The following is a 19,486-nucleotide window of genomic DNA, read 5'->3' as shown; positions in this document are numbered from 1 at the left end:
TTGCTCACTTGGACAATATGGGTGATTCCTGTTGACATCATGGAATGCCTAGGCAAAGATATCTTATGAATTGGTGGAAGGGCATAATTTTTTTTTTAATTTTTTACTTAAGGGTTGTCGTCTTATCTTTTCTCTATAGATCACCCTCAAGGTTGGCCTGTCCTGCAATATAGAGTGTTGCATGAACTAGTCTTTGCTGCCAGAAGAACCAACAACCCAGAGGTGGCTGTCAGGTCTGTGTATCTTTTCTTATAAATTGGACAGTTGAAATAACTAAGCACATTTGTCACCCACAGCTTCAATGTATAAATTAGATAAGATAAGATATAATTTCCCTCAACATATTATGTTAGAAATATTTTATACATAGGCTTAATTTTAATCATTTTGATTCATAACAGGCATTATTTGACAGGACGCTCGTCTTCTTATAGGTTTTTAAACATGATTTCTGTGATTAAACAAAGAAAAAAAATTCCTCTCCATTCTCTTCACCATGAGATATTTGAGGATAGCTTACAAAGCTGTTGTTAGGTTTGTTTTGTTTAATCATCCATTAAACAATGATTATAAAACATTTTTATATAGTCTTTGAATGTAAATAATTAGATATTGTGGCGCTGTTTGCACTTTACATATATCTCACACAGAGACAAGTACAAAATCCGTTAAGTACATACCATACTGAATGTAAAATTTGTTTTCCAAAACGCTCCTCAGTTATATTGTAATAGATTAAAGGGAAATAATCATAACCTTTCAAACACAGAAAGCTTGAATTAAGTTTAGAGGAGCAAAAGCTCCCTTGCAAAATTGGGATTTGCCCATAGAGCCATGGAAACGCATCCATATCGACTTTGCAGGCCCCTTCATGAACAAGATGTTCCTAATTGTAATTGATTCTCATTCAAAATGGTTGGATGTGAAGACAATGAACACAATTACAGCAGCTGATACTATTGTAGAACTAAAAGAGATATTTGCTTCTCATGGGTTACCTGATCAAATTGTTTCAGATAATGGTCCTAGTTTTACAGCTAATGAATTCAAAATGTTTTGCACTACAAATGGCATAGAGCACATTACCACTTCACCATATCATCCTGCTGGAAATGGGTTAGCTGAAAAGGCTGTGGGAGTCTTTAAATCTGCTATAATAAAGATGGGTTCCAAATTTTCCCTTCGAGAAAGAGTTAACAGGTTTCTGACCAAATACCGCAGTACTCCACATGTTACAACTGGTGTTTCCCTTGTGAATTATTGTATGGGAGAAAAATGAAGACTCATCTTGATTTGCTCCACCCAACAGCACAAAAATCAGTGTTCCAGCATCAACAAACACAAAAATATAACTATGACAAAACTGCCATTGACAGAGTTTGAGATAAATGACAGGGTGTATGTGAAGAACTTTGGGAGAGGTGAGAAATGGATACCTGGAGAGATTGTGCAAAGCACTGGGCCAGTATCATACAAAGTAAAAACTTGTGATGGGTTAGTCATCCGTAGGCATGCAGATCAGATAAGGGTAACATGCGCAAAAACCAACCACAGGTCTGGTCTAGTTACACCACCTGTTCAGGCTAGTCCAGAACCTCACGTTCCTGTTGTAATTGAACTCAATGAACCAGAAACAATGGTTCCAATTCCAAGAAACTTAGAAACAGAAACTGGTGCTGCAACTGGTTACTCACCATCACTTGAATTGAGGACTGAGACTGGTAGTCAGAGTACGATTATGAAGTCACCAATTCAACAACCACTTAGAAGATCAGCACGTAAGATTAAGGCGCCAGAGAGATTAGATATTTAGTAAAATGAATATCATGCTTGATTAATCATGATTGCTATGACCATAATCATATGTACAACTAGTATTAGATAGTAACTTTTAATTTCATGTTGTATTTTATGCACTGCTTCTTTTGTATTTCATTCTTTATCTAATAATATTACCACAATTGAACAAGGTCACATTATATTAGTGGCTATGGATTGTTATAAGTTAGTCTCTTTAAAAGACATTTGCTTTTAATGGTTTTGATTATTAAAGGGAATAAAAGAAACTAAGGGAGGAGGGATGTAATAGATTAAAGGGAAATAATCATTATCTTAGTTACGTCCCTTACATAAACAGGAAATAAAGAGTAGTTTTAGAAAACCGTAAAAATGGCCTGTTGTTGTACTTGATGTACCTTATCACTCAATTCACTTCATATATGATTTGTCCTGAAGACTGAAAATGAAAATAAACAGTTTTTAGTTTTGATATTAAATAAAAAGGTCCCAAAGTCCATTAGTATTCTCCATTACTTACAGGCTCAAACACTTTACAGTAACAATGTGAGAGGGGGGTGGGGGGGGGGGGGGCGAGGGGATGCAATATCATACAGATAATAAAACTTGTCACATAAGATTATAGCCATGATACTTCATTCATTTCTTTTACCTTAATTTATTTCCAGATTTAAAAGACAAGTTTTCAAAAGTCATTCTTTTTTCTTATCTCATTTTAGGCACATGACTCTATTGGTACATCGAATGCTGCCATTTCTAACTGTGGCTGACCAGCGAGAAGCTTTGAGTGGTTTGGCTACCTTAACAGCTAAATGCCCTACAGATGTGGCTACCACCAAGCCCCTGGCCCTGGATCATGGGCCTATCCTTCCCCCTGTTGTCCTCTTTTCACTGCCAACTGTCAGGTAGGTAAAATTTTCTGGACCACTAAGAATCAGATATGGGTGCAATATTTATGGTATTCATAGCATAAAATCTTTAATATATTGTGAAAATGTTCACCAAAGACTAGGGAAAAATCGGTCATGCCCAAGGAACTGGGGATTTATCCTGGTTTCTGAAGCAGTGATTTTTGCTTTCTACCTTTTACTTTAGATAGGGCTCAAGTGTAATTTGAAGAATTTTTTACCAGATTTAATGAGAAAGTCAACAGTGAAAATCAACAATGATTTAAAAATTGTTGATTTTGAGTTTTACTGATATTTTCATTCTTGGCCCACTTTTTGACAATAAATATCAAAAACATTTCATGGTCAAAATAATTTTTTTCCCCGGTAAAATTCTTGTTATATTAGGTCAGGTTATTTTATTTCCATCAGTTGATGATGGATAATGCATGTTTTTACATGGTATCACTTTTTGTTCAGTATGAAAATCCACCCTAATTAGCATAAGTTCCAGAGTAGTAAATCTCCATTGGAAATATGATATCCCATTCAACTCAGGAGATTAAATGCTTGTAAATAGCCCAGCCCATTTGCAATGTGTTTTGATGATGATAACAATAATAATAATAATAATATGATTTTTATTGTCCTTAGAGGCAATTTGTTGCTCAGTTTACAATGTTTGAAAATACACACACTCATTTGCAGGTACCAACAGGTATGCAATTTCAAATTCAATTATGTAGCATATTTAAATGCATACCTATTCAATTATTACATAGAAAAAAAATAAAAATTGACGCTCAGCACCAAAAAATTAATTTGATATCAATACTACTCAGTTATTATACAAGCAACAATCTTTAAACATAATAATAAGTAAATAAGAATTTGAAAATAATACTAACAACTATTAAGTCAGGTATTGTGTTCGTTTGTGTTTTCGTTTTGGTTAATTTTTCATCATAATTCTTTATTTCACACCACTGATTTTGTTAATTCCAATTTGATCAACTTTGAGAAGGGCCATGTTATGCTTCTGGTGGCTTTTGAATCCAATAATCATTATTTGGGGATCTTGGGCAGTTAAGTTAGTCATTATTTCTTTTTTTTTTTTTTTTTCATTGCGATTTCTACAAGATTCCATTTTATGTCGGTTTGAAAATGACATTTGTAATAAATCTCCTTTTGTAGTTAGTCACATATGCTCAATATAACAATGGGGTTTTTTTTCCTGTTGAAATATTACATTAAAAAAATTTTTTTTTTTTTTTTCAGGTCTTTCAAATTGCTACCACCGAGTCGTCATCTCCAGCCCCACAAACTACAAGGAGCTGGCAATGATAAAGAAGATGGTGTTGGATCCTCTGGAATTTTTATCTACACACCATTATCATTATCAAGCTCAAAGGCTGATGACAGTCGACCAGGTTTGTTGAGGAGGGATATATGAAGATTTTTCTGTAGTTATTGCATATTTTACTAGCCTAGGTATCATGGTGCCAATATTTGCTCAATCTGTGGATCTGTGTAAAGTCAAGCATATTCTAGAGATGCCAAAACTTCGGTTTCATCAGAAAAATTCTGGTCTTAAACGACAAAAAAAAAATTCTGGATTGCAGTAACTTCAGTCCAATTCTGATGGGGTCTTATGGTTTCAAGAAAAGTCTCCACCTCTTTCAGTGTCATCACAGCCACCACAATAGCATCTTCACTGCCGCAATTAAAACCACCACCAACACATCAAAATCATCATCATCATCTACCACTACTACAACAATCACCAAGTCATCATCACATCCACCACTGATATATCCACTACCAAAATATCTTCATCATCATTACCACTACCATCAATAAATCATCATCATTACTACAGTCCACTCCGGATAATCGCAACTCGGGTAATTGCAACTTTCGGTTAATCGCAACATTTCTTCAGAAATGGAATTAAATTTATATAAAAGTCACAAGTTAATTGCAACAAACTTTGGTTAATTGCAACAAATTTTCGACCTCTAAAAGTGGTAAATGCAAGAAATCAATCAAACAAAATCTCATGATTAAATTTATGGGTGAAATCATGACATGTGGATGAATCAAGAGTGGGTTGGGTTTAAATAGGGCAGAACACTGCAGTATAGGTTTTTGAGGTCATCTATGACTATTAGATAGGAGGCGAGGGGATCGGGCATAGTCTAGACAACAGGTAGACAATAACAGTTGTAAGGAGCAGGAGAGATTTGAGAGTGATGTCCTTTGTTTAGCGATTGACAATATGCATATTGACTAATGGGTTTGGTGAGAGCTTATTGCCTCTCATCACGGCTAATCTCTTTTCCTCTTACAAATGTTGAGAACAAAAGAATAAAAGTTAATCGAATCAAAATAAGATGTCGGCTTGCACCAAAGCTGCTTTTGCTTGCCAAAATCTATAAAGGGCTGCCATATGGTTTTTGTTTCAATCAAATTGCTCAGTCTGTGGTGGACTAAGAACAATATGTACAAGTACTGGTTTGAATTTACGTCAAATCAAAATTGCTATCAAAACTAACTAACGGTAGTGAAAACAGTACCCCATCATTTTATCTGAAATCGTCCAAAGATACTGAAGCCATGGACTGTCCCAAGCCTGTGTAAACTGAGTGGGAAAATGTTGCAATAGTGGACAGGAAACTCAACTTCGATTAATTGTAACTTTGGTTAATCGAAACATTTTTGATGATCCCAAAGTTTTGCAATTTTCCGGAGTGGACTGTACCATCACTACTCCAACCACCACTGCCACATTACCACCATTACTATCACTAATAATACTACCACCACCATCCCATCATCATTATTACTACCCATGGTTGCCAATTTTCAATATATTTACTGAATTCAGTATGTTAAAAAACCTCAGTGAATTTCCAATCCTGCTGAATGGAAAAAAGTAAGAACTAAATAATGTCTTTTTACTGGAGCTCAACGTTGAGATAGTGGTCGGTGGATGTGCTTTCATTAAAGTTCAGTAAATTTTTGTCTCCTGAATTGGCAACCCTGAATACCACCTTAACTCTAACACCACATCATCATCACTACACCCACTAGAACCACCACCATTATCACATCATCACTGCAACAGCGACCAGCACATCATCACTACCGCCACTACTACAATCATCACCACCACATCATCAATACAACCAACATTCAATTTTGATATTTTGTATGACTCTATTTGGTTTTGAAAAAAGGAAATGTTATTTGGCATTATGTTAGCATATCGTATCTGGGTGGAGTTCCTAACCTACCATTGTGGGCAGGGAGGTCACTTACTGTGTCTTCTATACCTGATTTCCAACTTGCTTTCTGTCTATGTCTTGGAATGAGATTACTTGGTTTTGTCCTTTCCCTTGTCATAGCCCTTGGCTGAGAGGGAAACAGTCAAATATATAGTTAAAGTTTTGGGTGATGATATTTTTTACTTGTAAATCATCTCTTTGTTATGTATAGTTATATTTGTTGTTTTGAATGTATAATGTGCCTATGAGTTTGTTACTCTTAGTGGGAGCCTGTGCTGGTAGCTTGATCAAACTTTTAGGGAAAACTGTGCACAATGATAGTATGCTGATTTTTAGAATCATTGAACTGTAAATCTAAAATGATTTACTCCTCACTTCATACATTATTTACATGTCTTTAGACTCAGCTTCTTATAGAAATTAACTATGACTCTAGGGATATAGAATTCTCATGAAAGATCTAGTTTTTTTTATAACAATTCCTCTTTATACATAAAATGTTCACAGATTTCAAATGGGTGTGTTGTGATGTGTGTGAAGCGACTTTACAAGTGTCCAATCCCCTCGTTGATGAACTCAAAGTGTCCCAAATGGTAAGGAGATTGAAGATTAACCTTGAGGCAAATCTAAATTTCCTGTTCTCTAGAAGACCATCATGATTCACAATTATAGACCTTTAACTCTCTCGAGGTCATATACATGGAAAATTGAACAAATTTGTTTGATTTTCAATGAGGGTTAACTCGAGAGAGTTTAATCCTGAGCAAATGGACTGAAATCAGCCAATTCGTCGAATTAACAATAAATAAGGAAAAAAACAACAGCAGCAGTTAAGCATGGAAAAGTTCAATACTCTAATTACATCGTTTTGAAATGGATACACCATGTATAATTTGGAACTATATTGATTTAATAATAATATTGTAAATCATTTATACTACCCATATTCCATTTGCAAATAACTCAAGGCGCCTTTTCAATACAAACATCAATGCTACAATTACAGGTCATACACAAATCCTGCCTTAGGCATTCATGCCAAGAAAATAAATTCAATAACGGAAACCAATTTTAATCTATCAAATATTTTCTTATAAAGGAAGTCTTGATATTTGCCTTAAAATTAGTTCTGTATTCAGGCCTGTAAATCTTCTGACTATTGTCGGATTTCCGTCAGAACCAACAAAAAAGAAAATAAAATAGTTTTATTTCTTTCCTCGAAAAAATAAGTTTTTATTCCGTTTCAAACGCCGACTTAAAAAAACAAAAAAAACAACATTTTTTTCATTTGTCGCATGAAAAACAAAACAAAAGTAGACCGTCTATCAGTTAGCTATATTACCATTCCACCCACACGCTCCGCTAGGCATGGATGTATTCACTGTCTGCCTACTGTGCCACAGTCAGCGAGAGAGGAGTTCGCGTCTAACACACACCTAGTCAGTAAATAACTAGCATGCACAACGTGTGTCGGACCAGGCCGTTTCTCTCTATTTTGCTACCGACTCACATGCATTTCTCCGACTTTCTTTTCTCCTCCCCATATAATTCTTTTATCAGTCAACCGGAGAAAAATAATGCGAAATAATTATTTTTCTTACAATTATATAGTCTTCTTCAGAAGCTCTCAGCGGATGTATTCTTTCCTCACGACCATGATTGTTTTAATTTTCTCTTTTTCCCCCTGCCTTCACACACAACTGCAGCACCTATTCTTCTTCTTTTCCTTCTTCTTCTTCTTCTTTTTTTAATAAGAATTAATCCAAATAAACTAAAGAATCAGGTTAAAAATTTAACACAAACAAACAGGAGTGAAGATGAAGCAGCTTCCGGTGTCAAGCACTAGATTACACATCCTTCAAAAAAAGGTAGGAATTGTTCTCTTCCTTTCATTTTACAACTAAAAGTCAGAGTGGGCCCTCAAATAATTGGGATTTTTTTTGGTATCTACCATAAAATAAGGACCTCATTATAAATGAGTTGGGGGAAAATGGCAGGATTGGACTAGTCAATTGATATGTCATATCTGTGTTGTTTTATTTATTAATCCATAGTTTTGTCCTGCTGGTCTATTTTCGTGTTTTCAAGAAGTTCTGACAATTTTTTCACCAACCATTTACAGGCCTGTGTATTGCATTTTCTTATAGAAGTTGGAAGAGAGTTCCAAATAGAAAGGGCAGCATGAGTAATAAGCCTATCAGAAAACTTTGTGGACCCTTTTTTGGGAACAACTAAAAGGAGATGATCACAAGATTCTGGAAGAAGAGTATAATATAATAAGTTAGCTTAAATATATTTTAAGCAAAGGACAGCAAATTTGTATTTTATTCTTAATTCAACAGATAGCCAGTGAAGTGACACATACATACATACATACATACATACATACATACATACATATATACATACATACATACATACATACATACATACATACATACATACAATAGAAACAAGTAAATAAAGTCTTTAAAATTTTTAAGATTTAAAATTCTTGCTTTGCCTAAAATTTCAAGCTGTTGATTGTGAGTAATTCTCTGTCTTTTTTACTAGCCAGCCCAATAACCCCATATTGTTCAACGATATAGACAACACTATGCCGAGTGCTGTGTACCGCTGTGTACCCCCATTTATTGATGTCTCATTTTATGATTCTGCTTGATATAATGACTCCCATGTATCAGTTTGCATCATACAACTGAGCAGAAAATGTTCATTTTGACATGAGATGGGATGGCATAGGGGGAGAAATGATCACATGATTGTAAGACACAGTAAAGTGTGAGAGGAGAAGGGCTGAGTAAGAGGACAATGATGGGGACAGTCGTGTTGCTGGATGACCTAGTGACAGTGTCACAGAATATGCTGTACAGGTTGCATCGTGTTCATCTATTTTAACCCTTCATAGGGAATCTAATTTTATTCCTGCTAATATTTTCCCTTAATTAAATGATTTTAAATGCAGATTAAACTCTCTCTACCAAGACAGCAGTAATGGTATTAAATTATGACACAGCCTTCGTTTAAGTTGTAATCACATGTCAATACTTGTCTTTTGATGGAAATGGAAAGATCTAGTATTGACTGAAAGTAGGTTATAAAATTTTATTTTGTTTATTATAAATTGTTATGCTTCCATTAAAAAACAAGGATATGATTCCTCCGAAAAGGTAGTCAAATTTATTAATCTCAATCATTTTTACTTTTTATTAAATTTTTCTGCATTTGGTCTATTTCAGCATATTAGCAGCTTGAGATGGTAACTACATATATAGTTTTCTAAAATGAAATTTTAAAATATTTTCACAATGGTTGGCATCCTTTTATTCCCAGGCTCTGATAACGTCAGATTTAGATGCTGAAGTCTTCCCAGGCTGTCCCACCATTCCTCCATCTTCCAAGTCTTCAACAATTAAACTGAAAGTTATCCCAAAGGAAGCTGGAAATCTTAAGGTTCAAGGTGAGGGTCATGGTCACACATGAGACTCTGTCCTAGGATAATCTGTACCAGTTCTTTTAGGGTACTCATTTTGATCTAAGCACTCTTCAACCATCATCCCTTCTTAATAAACTGGGTCTTGATACAGGATTCTTACATTTACTTCGCTCACTAAATTTCAATCTGAAATTAGCCCAGATAGTGTGTCCTGTTAGGAAGATGTTAAATTGGAAATCTAGCAAATCTCAGGCATTCAGTGAGTTTAAAATGTACATTGCAAAATATGTATATAATTCCAGGTGACTCTTTTAAAAAAAATATATTTGAGCCCAGTGTGAAACCAAATTGATAAGACATGGATCAGCTAAAATTGAACTGTACTGCATGGTAATAATAATAATAATAATGTAATTTATTTATATAGCGCCTGTCCCATACAGTATATATCTAGGTGCAAAATATACATGGCATGCAATATATATCATGAAAAAAAACACTCTCATATTATCAACAACATTTAAAAGATAAGAATACGGAATTATTTTAAAATATGTATATTAGGGTAAACATGCTCTATGAGGGGACACGACAAAAATGCAGATGAATACATCACAGCTTTTGCTTATTGACAATTCATGAGTCAGATTCATAGAATATGTCTCAAATTCAATAGAAGAAAAAAAAATCATTCTTTTTATTCAATTCAAACTGTTGTAGCAATTATTCAGAAAGCTTTGTAACATACTCTGAATATTTATGTGTTCAAGTTCAATACAAATTACTGTCTGTTACATTAAGTATACAAATTGATTTGAGCGTTCATTTCTTTTTATTTTAATGATTACATTTTTGTTTTCCAAATTTTCCAAATTGTTAATCGCTCATTAGTAAAGGAATAAATGTTAAGATGACTGTATGAGGATCATGTATGCCCTTTACCGTCAGTAGCTTATTTACTTTGTTGGTTGTCACTTGCCAATTCATTGGGTGTTTAGAGGAGATGCAAGTAATCTGGTAACGGGACAGAATTGAGATAAGGTCTTCAAACATGTTTTTTTTTTTTTTCAAATTTGGCATGCAACTCGTGTTCAAAACGTTTTTGGGTTTATAGTTTTTTTTCCTGTTTCACTTTGTCTTAGAATTATGAGGGGGGAGGAGGGGCGATATGGTGACATTTAAAGCATATTTGGTGGTGGTGCTGTTGTTTTGTTGTTGTAGGATAAGATTGACTTCATTGATCCTTCAAGAGAATTACAATGATACTGTGCATAGCTTCCATTCTAAAAGATAAAATTAATCATAGTGCAGTTGAAGCCAGTAAATCTGCGTTCATGTTATGCTCAATTTTCAGGAAAAAGAAAGAAGACAACATTTTTAAAAATCACTAGTACTATATTGTTTATAATCAGAGCTGCCATCTATATTTTTTTAATTAAATCATTCTAATCTATTTATATTACCTTCAAGTATTTTATTATCCTATCCATTTAAGAGGAGGTGAGCACAAAAATTAATTCATCTAATTGTTTTTGTTTGTTCTTTAAAGGTTACTCTACTGTCGTATTTGGAGTGAAAAATAACTGTAGACTACGAGACCTGACCAACCTTAGGCCATCTCCCCTCACGGAGATTTCAATTCAAGTGATACCTTGTTTACCCCAAATCACTGTGTCATGTTCATTGCCAAAATCACCTGTGTCTGCATCAACACTTCTGTCAGATTCTAATACAAAAGAGACAGGAGGAGAAGTAACCTCTGATGCTATTGACAAAGGGTCTGTTATACTATATGCCGGTCAGAGGTAAGAAAAGATAAGAGGTGTTTGATTTGAACATATCAAGAGTCCATTGTGCTTTCAAAGCTTTCAGGGTTCATCAACAGATTGGAAATATAGTTGTATATTGAGCATTGATAAGAGATAGCTTGAGCGCTGAGAAAAGAGAGAAACAAAAGAGATGGGATTAGGTATGATACTAGATATAAATTAGGCCAATGGGCAGCAACGAAGGATTGTTGTGGCCATCATCTTCAGGAACCTCCAGGTCTTCCCCATTCTCTCATATCTCTCTCCAGTGTTCTCCCAAGTTGCCTGGGGCCTTCCTCTTAGTTCCTTTTCTTCTGGTGTCCAGTGTTAAATTAGGCCAGCATTATTCCAAATAGTAAAAACTGAGATGAGTTTTGATAAATCTATTTTGAGAACTTGGAGCTCATGAATTATATTTTAAGACCTTCAAATAAATTCTTTTTTTTTTTTTTCATTTTTTAAAGAGATCTGCCGTATAATGTAATGGGAGAAACTGTGTTATTGTGTTTGAAAGAAATATAGTCCTTGGGTGGGGTTTCCGACCTCCCATAGTGGGCAGGGAGGTACTTACTGTGTCTACTAACCCCTATATCTGTTTTCCAACATGCTTTCTGTCTTTGTCTTGGAATGAGATTACTTGGTTTTGTCCTGGTCCTGGCTGGATACCCTGGCTGAGAGGGAAACAGTCAAATGTATTGTTAGTTTTGGGAGATGATATTTATTTCCTTGTAAATCATCTCTCTGTTATGCATTGTATTATGTTTAGTTTACATATTATATTATATGATTGGTAAACATTTGAGTGTATTCCTCTTAGTTGGGACCTGTGCTTGTGTCTGGATGAGACTTTTAGGTGATCTCAAACTAAGTACTTTGACGGTGTGCTCTTGGAATCTACATCTGTTCCCTATTTAAACCAATTCCCCTTTGTCTTACCTTTTCTTTTGTGCTTTAATTGTAATTCTAGAACTTTTTACTATTCCATTTTCTTCCTTTTTACTGGCGCTGATATGACCTAAATGTGTTGCAAGCGCCGTAAAACCCTTAAAAACAAACAAACAAACAAACAAATTTAGTCCTTTTGTTGATTAAATATTACATCACCTTCAATGATAAGAAATATTTGACACAAGTAACATTGTAACATGGGGCAGCATGGCTCAGCAGTACGGTCTATGCTTCGTACCCAAAAGGTTCCGAGTTCGCTATGCTATGTGGCCTTGAGCAAGTCACCTCGCCCTATCTCAGTTTGCAGTGCTGCACTGCAGCTGCCACCTGATTTATTCCAGTCTTCCCTTGGAATGGACCATTCTTTGCCCTATTTGCCCTATTGGATGAATAAAGGAAATTTTATTTTTAAAATTGTTTATTTACTTCCAGGAGACTCAAAAACTCTAGCCTCCCTTGTCTATGTGCGCGTTAAGAAGTCATGTAGTCTCTTCCTTAAATATCAGGATTAAGGGATATAGTATTTTTAAGAATTGACACAACATATCGGGATTAAGGAATATAGCATTCTAAGAATTGTCCCAAAATATCGGGATTAAGGGATATAGCTTTCTGAGAATTGTCCCAAAATATCGGGATTAAGGGATTTAGTATTCTGAGGATTGTCCCTCAATATCGGGATTACTGGTTCAAACAGTTTATAATACATTTTTTAGAAACTGACCATTTCAGCTAAAACCATTTGATTCATTATTTGTTTGTACAGTGGTCATGTTTAAATTTGAACATTACACTTTAAGATCATGTAATGACCAAACGAAAATTTCGGAGAAAAGATCAAGAACAAAATTTGGTGATAGCTTGTTTGCTTGTTTCGGCCCCAAGATTTGGAATGAACTACCACGTGGTCTGAGGGAGTGTAAGTCTTTACCTGCCTTTAAAAAGAATCTCAAGACACATCTTTACTGTATTTGCTTTTATTGACATTATGAATCCTTGATTTGGCTATGAATTCATTGCATTTATTTTTTGTTGTTTTTTTTCACTCAAAATTGATAATTTATATTGTAAAGTGCCCAGAGCTTGTGTTTTACACGAGAATGAGGGCTGTATAAATGGGTATATATTATTATTATTATTATTATTATTATTATTATTATTATTATTATTATTATTATTATTATTATTATAATAATATATATATATATATTATATATATATATATATATATATAATATATATATATATATATATATATATATATATATATATATATATATATAATATATATATATATATATATATATATATATATATATATATATATATAATATATATATATATATATATATATTATATATATATATATATATATATATTATATATATATATATATATATATATATATATATATATATATATATAATATTAATATATATATATATATATATATATATATTATCTAGCTTATATCAGTTTCCTTGGGTCAGATAATGACAAATGACCAAAAGCCAAGACAATGTCACTAAAAGAATAATTTCAACTTCATCCTATCTTGAAGAATCTGTTCCAGCTATTCTTTTGGTGCCAGATCCTGGCTTTTAAATGAAAATTTAAATCCTTTTATATTTTTTTTTCAAAATAAGTTGATTGATATTGATCTCATTTTGTCACAGCTTCAAACGCCAACCAAACACCATAACACTATCAATTTTTTTTATAATGAGTACAGTAAATTAGACTTTACAATAGCTCTATACAGATACTCTGTAAATAACAAAATATTATTTTTGTTTACAGTGTAGAATGTGTGGTCACATTGCAGAATACATCAGAAGTGCCTCTGGAAAGTGCCAAAGTCTGGTTGGAGGGAAAGGGGGATTTGAAAGGTACCCAATTCTGATTTTTGGGGGTCTGAGAAAAAGAAATGACAATAAAAATAGCAATGATGAAAAAAAGTTCAAGTTCAATGGATGCTCTGGAATCGAATTATTAAGTCTCTTGTGTACACATGAATGAGCATTCAAATACAAATTTGTTTGATTTTCATTCACATTGAATACAATAAAATTCAATAAACTTTTTACATTGTAAGTTTACATTGTTAATCATAATGATGATGATGATGAAAATTCCAAAATCCTAAGGTGCCTAAATGAGTCAATAAAATGTATAGTAAAATAAAGGGAGTAAAAATGACTCTAATAAAAGATGCAAAACAAAGTAAACGACGTTTCAGCCTTTGGTCTGCTTCAGGTAAACAAGAAAAGGACATACACATACACACACAAATTTTACCTATAATGTTTTAATTAGAATGCCAATGTAATATATCATATTTCCTTTTCTTGTTTACCAGAAGAAGGCAAAGGCAGAAACGTCGTTTACTTTGTCTCGTATCTTTTATAAGTCATTTATACTCCCTTTATTATACTCTATAAAATACTAGCCATCATCCAAAGAGGGGTTCAGCACTTGCTTCAACAAATAGCTTATTCTTTGTGCCATCTGACCACAAAGAGTTTGACAGTAATTCTTACAATGTAAACATGACAAAAGCTTTTAGTATGGTCCTTGGCTTCATTTCACCTTGTTGCTACCATTTGATATAGTCACTATTTATTTCAGCGTTTATGTTCAGGGCCTAATGGTGCATTTTTTGATTGTAACAAATTCAAGTGACATTTCGCTTTGTCAATTACCAAATATGGGACAGCGATTGCAAAACCTGTGTTCTTTCTTCTTGGTACTGAAATTTTAGAAATATTACTTCACTCGAATTCATGTGTAATTGAGGAGTATCTGGCTACAGGCAATAAAAGATTGGTTAGAGTTCTGATTCAAAGATTCACTATAGGCATCTTGCATTCTGTTAACTTTAAATTCAAATTTACTGTCTGAAAGGGGAGTTGATTTAAGTATAACATGATTAACTATTGGAGCTTGATTATATCTTTTTTATTCTTCATCAGGTGTGTTGAACAGAATGATTGTGTGGAGTGAAGAAAACATTGCATCCCAATTGCCTTTACTACCGACCCACACATTGTGTTTTTCCCTTTGTATCAGCGGAGACTCAGATTTCTTATCTTCATCTGCTGATGCTCATCGTAAGTATACAATGAGCTTAGTTGTAAGAGCTTTGGTAAATAAATAATTTGAGAAGGGTGGGGGTGACTGGGTTGACTCCTATCAGTGCTGATGGTTTTCCTCGGATCAGCGGAAATCCGCGATTTTGGAGTCCAGAGGAGGAATTTCCTCCTTTTAAAAATTACATTTTCTCGAAACAATGTGCTAGCAATGAGAGAGTTGATGTGTGGTGGAACAAACAGGTGCAGTTTCCCACTCTCCAGAAGTTAGCTAGAGTATCAATGATGGTCTATCATCTCAATTGCTCTAAAAGTGGGGTTTAGTGTAGTAAAAATTGGGCTTAAAGGCAGTCGTTCAACATTTTCCTACTTTTTCACTTTTTGTCACCATCAGCACTGTCCTATGTCCACCAGGGAGATTTAGTGGATAAGTCTTTTTCAAAGTTTCTAGAAATTAATATACAATACACCAGTCAAAAGCTTAGTAAGTATTTGTTACTGTCCGTTGAAGGTTACATATAACTTTTGGAAGAGAGAAATATTTATTTAAATTTAGTAACGCCATTTTTTATCCTTATGGGATTTAGAGAAGTTAAAAGAGTTTCCTTCTTCTTCTTCTTCTTCTTCTTCTTCTTCTTCTTCTTCTTCTTCTTCTTCTTCTTCTTCTTCTTCTTCTTCTTCTTTTTCTTCTTCTTTTTCTTCTTCTTCTTCTTCTTCTTCTTCTTCTTCTTCTTTCTTCTTCTTCTTCTTCTTCTTCTTCTTCTTCTTCTTCTTCTTCTCTTCTTCTTCTTCTTCTTCTTCTTCTTCTTCTTCTTCTCTTCCTCCTCCTCCTCCTTCTTCTTCTTCTTCTCTTTTTCTTCTTGATACAAATCTACAAGTCACTATTATTGAGTATCATTTCGTTGGACATCACAACGTGGTATGGAAGCTGTGTATAATCCAAACTACATAGGACCCTCAGAGACACCGACCTTAGAAGCCTTGACACAACTTATATTAGTACAGTAAGAAGAAAGCTTTTAACAATATCAACGAATAGATGCATCCACTGAGCGAAAAATTCCAACTTCTTCACTCCGTAAGACGGTATCTAGAAGCAAAATGTAGGACAAATCGACATAAGGCAACCTTTATTCCAACCGCCATAAAATTAATTAACAAATCTTCTGTGGAAAAATGAGACAACCAGTAAAATTAAGGAGCAGCAGTGGCGTGAATCATCATCATTGACATTGTCGCCGTCGTTATCATCATTATCATCATCACCATCATTTGCCATCTTCTTTTTTTTTTCTTCTATTAAACACAATACAAGTAAAAGGACATAATATTTATAATATGGTTATCTGCTCCCCAGCAAATAAATCGTATTGCTCTGTCTGTTTGTGTGTATGTATGTATGTATGTGTGTATATATGTATGTATGTATGTACGTATGTGTGTATATATGTGTGTATGTATGTATGAATGTATGTATGTATGTATGTAGGCAAGCATGTACGATGGTATGCTGGTTTGTATGTATGTATGTATGTATGTCTGCATGTATGTATGTATGTATGTTTGTATGTATGTACGCTCATTTCTTTTGTATACATGTGTAGAAACAATGTGCTTGTGTGTATGTTTGTGTATGTCTGTGTCTGTATTTGTAAATGGGTTGATGTTCATACCATGAACCAAACTGTTTGAGCATTGTTTACCTCACATTAATTGACTTTTATTTGGACAATAGAGATTTTGTTATTATTATTATTATTATTATTATTATTATTATTATTATTATTATTATTATTATTATTATTATTATTACTATTATTATTATTTTTTTTTTAATTACTATTATTATTATTATTATTATTACTATTATTATTATTATTATTGACTGAAGTATTTACTTGGCTTTACATAATAGACCATATGATATACATTTAGTGTTAAATAGAACTATGTCATATCTTTTCAGGGTCACCAATGTCTTCTAACAGGGGTTGCACAGAAACTGGTATTAAAAAGGTAGTGATATAATTGTTGTAATCAACACCTTCATCAATATCCTTGTCATAAATCATCATTATCATCATCCAGGCATTTTAATTTTAAAAATCTTTTTTTGGTGGGAGAGTGATAGGATGGCAGGGCGGAAGGATCAGTTTGCCTCAAGCTATTAAGTCCCAAACACTATATTAGATTGTAAGTTGAATTTTTTGTATATTCATCTATATTTTCTCACCTTTACCATTTAAGTTACTCTCCGTTTGGCTACATGATTAAACCCAGTTGCATTACTGCAATATCATAATTGCAAAATGGTATTTCTGAGCAATGGTCTGGCAGCACCTTGATATTTTTACAAAGTTAGTCCCTATTCCTGATCATCACCATCATTGTCATTATCATTACCACTATTACAACCACTACCATTATAACAACGTTATTGTTTTCATTATGTTTCTATTATACCTCATTACCCCATCAGAGTTTGGAAGTGTCGTTGTGCCTTGAATATAGTGGAGGAGAGGGAATGAAAGCTGGATATTGTCGTAAATGTTCCTTGTGTCTGAATATTCACATCCTTCCCAGTGTTTGCATATCCAGATGGGAAATACAGGCTACAGACAGGTAGATTTCTCTTTTGTTTTTTTTTTCTCCAGTTATTTTTATTTTTATTTTTTTTCTGACGTTATTTTATAAAGAGAAGGTTGCAAGAGTAGTAGAAGGGAGAAATCAAATGAATAAGATAATTTTAAAGCACATTTTCATGGTTTCTCAATTCTTCATTCCACCAGCAACTGGATAGCAACACATTTCACTATGCTATGAAATAATTTAAGCTTGACATCAACATTTTTTTTCTCATAAATTATCTATTGTTGAATGTTCCCAGCCCTTCCCATTGCCGTCTTTGTCTGGATATGGTGAATATGTCAGGACAACAGATGAAGGTACACTATGGAAGGGAACAATCTATATCTTTGGAGACACACCAAACTAAAAGGTATGTTACTCAAATTTGATAAATTTTAGCTTTTTACCCAACTTAGTTGAGTTTGTTTCTATTGTTCTTTATCAATGTTAATTGGTTTATTTTTAAAGCTTCCATGTGCTTTTTCTAAATTGAGATATTGAACCCAATTTTTGTAATTCTGTCTTAAAGTTGGGTTATCATCATACCTTTAAAAAAAAAAATTGAGCTTTTATATAGCGCAATATCCACGAAACGTGCTCAAAGCGCTTTACAAGGGGTCCCTGTCCAACAGCAACACTTAACATCTAGGAGGACGGAACATGACACCTGTTAGGCGATATTACAATTTTCTTTGGACGGAGACAACACTGTTAACAGCCAGGTACTTATTTTACACCTGAGAACAGTGAGAGAATGTGAGTAAAGAGCCTTTTCCAAGGACTCAACTATGTGCCGAGCGAGACTCAAACCCAGGACCGTCCGATCCTAAAGCAAGTGTCATACCGCATGACCACATAGCCGCACGCTCCGGGAATGCTGGGTCAATGATACTTTACACTGCTGCATAAAAGGCTTGTATAAAAATTAATCCATAGCTTGAACTTGAAAGATATGATTTTGTCAAGGGTGCAGTATGTGTCCCTAAATAAGTCTTTAAGGAGCCTTAAGACTCATTGAGGCTGAGTCAATTCTAGTTTTTTAGGAATGAAGTAAGTTTGAAAATGTTTATTTCATTTGATTTTATTTTTCTATCTTTTTTGTCTTCTTAAAATAGAATTGGCATTGAGATATCAAGGCTGGACTCATCTCAAATCAACTCAAAAACAAAAGAGAATGAAAGGGAGAGAAACCTTGAACGTATTCCATCTTTTTATTCTTCCACCTATTCTCTACCAGACCCTTACAGTCAATGCATGGCATCTGGCCTTGACATTCGATGGAGTATGGTTAGTGGTGGTCTTTATCATATTAGCATATATAGTACAGTCAGTTTATATATAATGAAGAAATGATGTCAAGCTCTTGTTGAAATCTCTTATTACTCATTGTCATCCTCGTCATCATTATCATCTTAGTCTTCATCATCATCACCATCTGTATAGTTGTTTCCATCATCATCAATTTTGTTTTGTTTCGGTTTTTTTCAGGCTTCTCTGAAAACAAGTGGGAAAGTCCATGTGGATTACTTGAAATGGAGCCCTGAACAGTTGTCTGTCTTGCTTTTGTCAGACATTAGATGGGGTAATTCTCAGAAAGAATGCAGTC

The 19,486-nt window shown here is 33.9% G+C and overlaps 1 protein-coding gene across 2 annotated transcripts in view; it reads left to right on the top strand.

Moving 5' to 3' along the window:
* Nucleotides 1-19,486, top strand: part of LOC144956677 (trafficking protein particle complex subunit 9-like) — a 58,498-nt gene that overhangs the window by 27,472 nt on the left and 11,540 nt on the right. For both annotated transcript variants that reach the window (XM_078887330.1, XM_078887331.1), the window contains exons 9-21: nt 140-233; nt 2,517-2,702; nt 3,963-4,114; nt 6,479-6,564; nt 9,305-9,431; nt 10,957-11,212; nt 13,964-14,052; nt 15,136-15,273; nt 17,219-17,268; nt 17,732-17,874; nt 18,140-18,250; nt 18,996-19,167; nt 19,369-19,462. In XM_078887330.1, the coding sequence (XP_078743456.1) occupies nt 140-233; nt 2,517-2,702; nt 3,963-4,114; nt 6,479-6,564; nt 9,305-9,431; nt 10,957-11,212; nt 13,964-14,052; nt 15,136-15,273; nt 17,219-17,268; nt 17,732-17,874; nt 18,140-18,250; nt 18,996-19,167; nt 19,369-19,462 (1,698 nt within the window). The remainder of the gene's footprint in view (nt 1-139; nt 234-2,516; nt 2,703-3,962; nt 4,115-6,478; nt 6,565-9,304; nt 9,432-10,956; nt 11,213-13,963; nt 14,053-15,135; nt 15,274-17,218; nt 17,269-17,731; nt 17,875-18,139; nt 18,251-18,995; nt 19,168-19,368; nt 19,463-19,486) is intronic.

The sequence above is a fragment of the Berghia stephanieae genome, chromosome 11, assembly GCF_034508935.2.
Source record: "Berghia stephanieae isolate SIO BIC M18660-M18661 chromosome 11, UCSD_Bste_1.3, whole genome shotgun sequence".
Taxonomy (NCBI): Eukaryota; Metazoa; Mollusca; class Gastropoda; order Nudibranchia; family Aeolidiidae; genus Berghia; species Berghia stephanieae.
The sequence above is the reverse complement of the archived record's forward strand: the minus strand, read 5'-3'. Positions and strand labels throughout refer to the sequence as shown.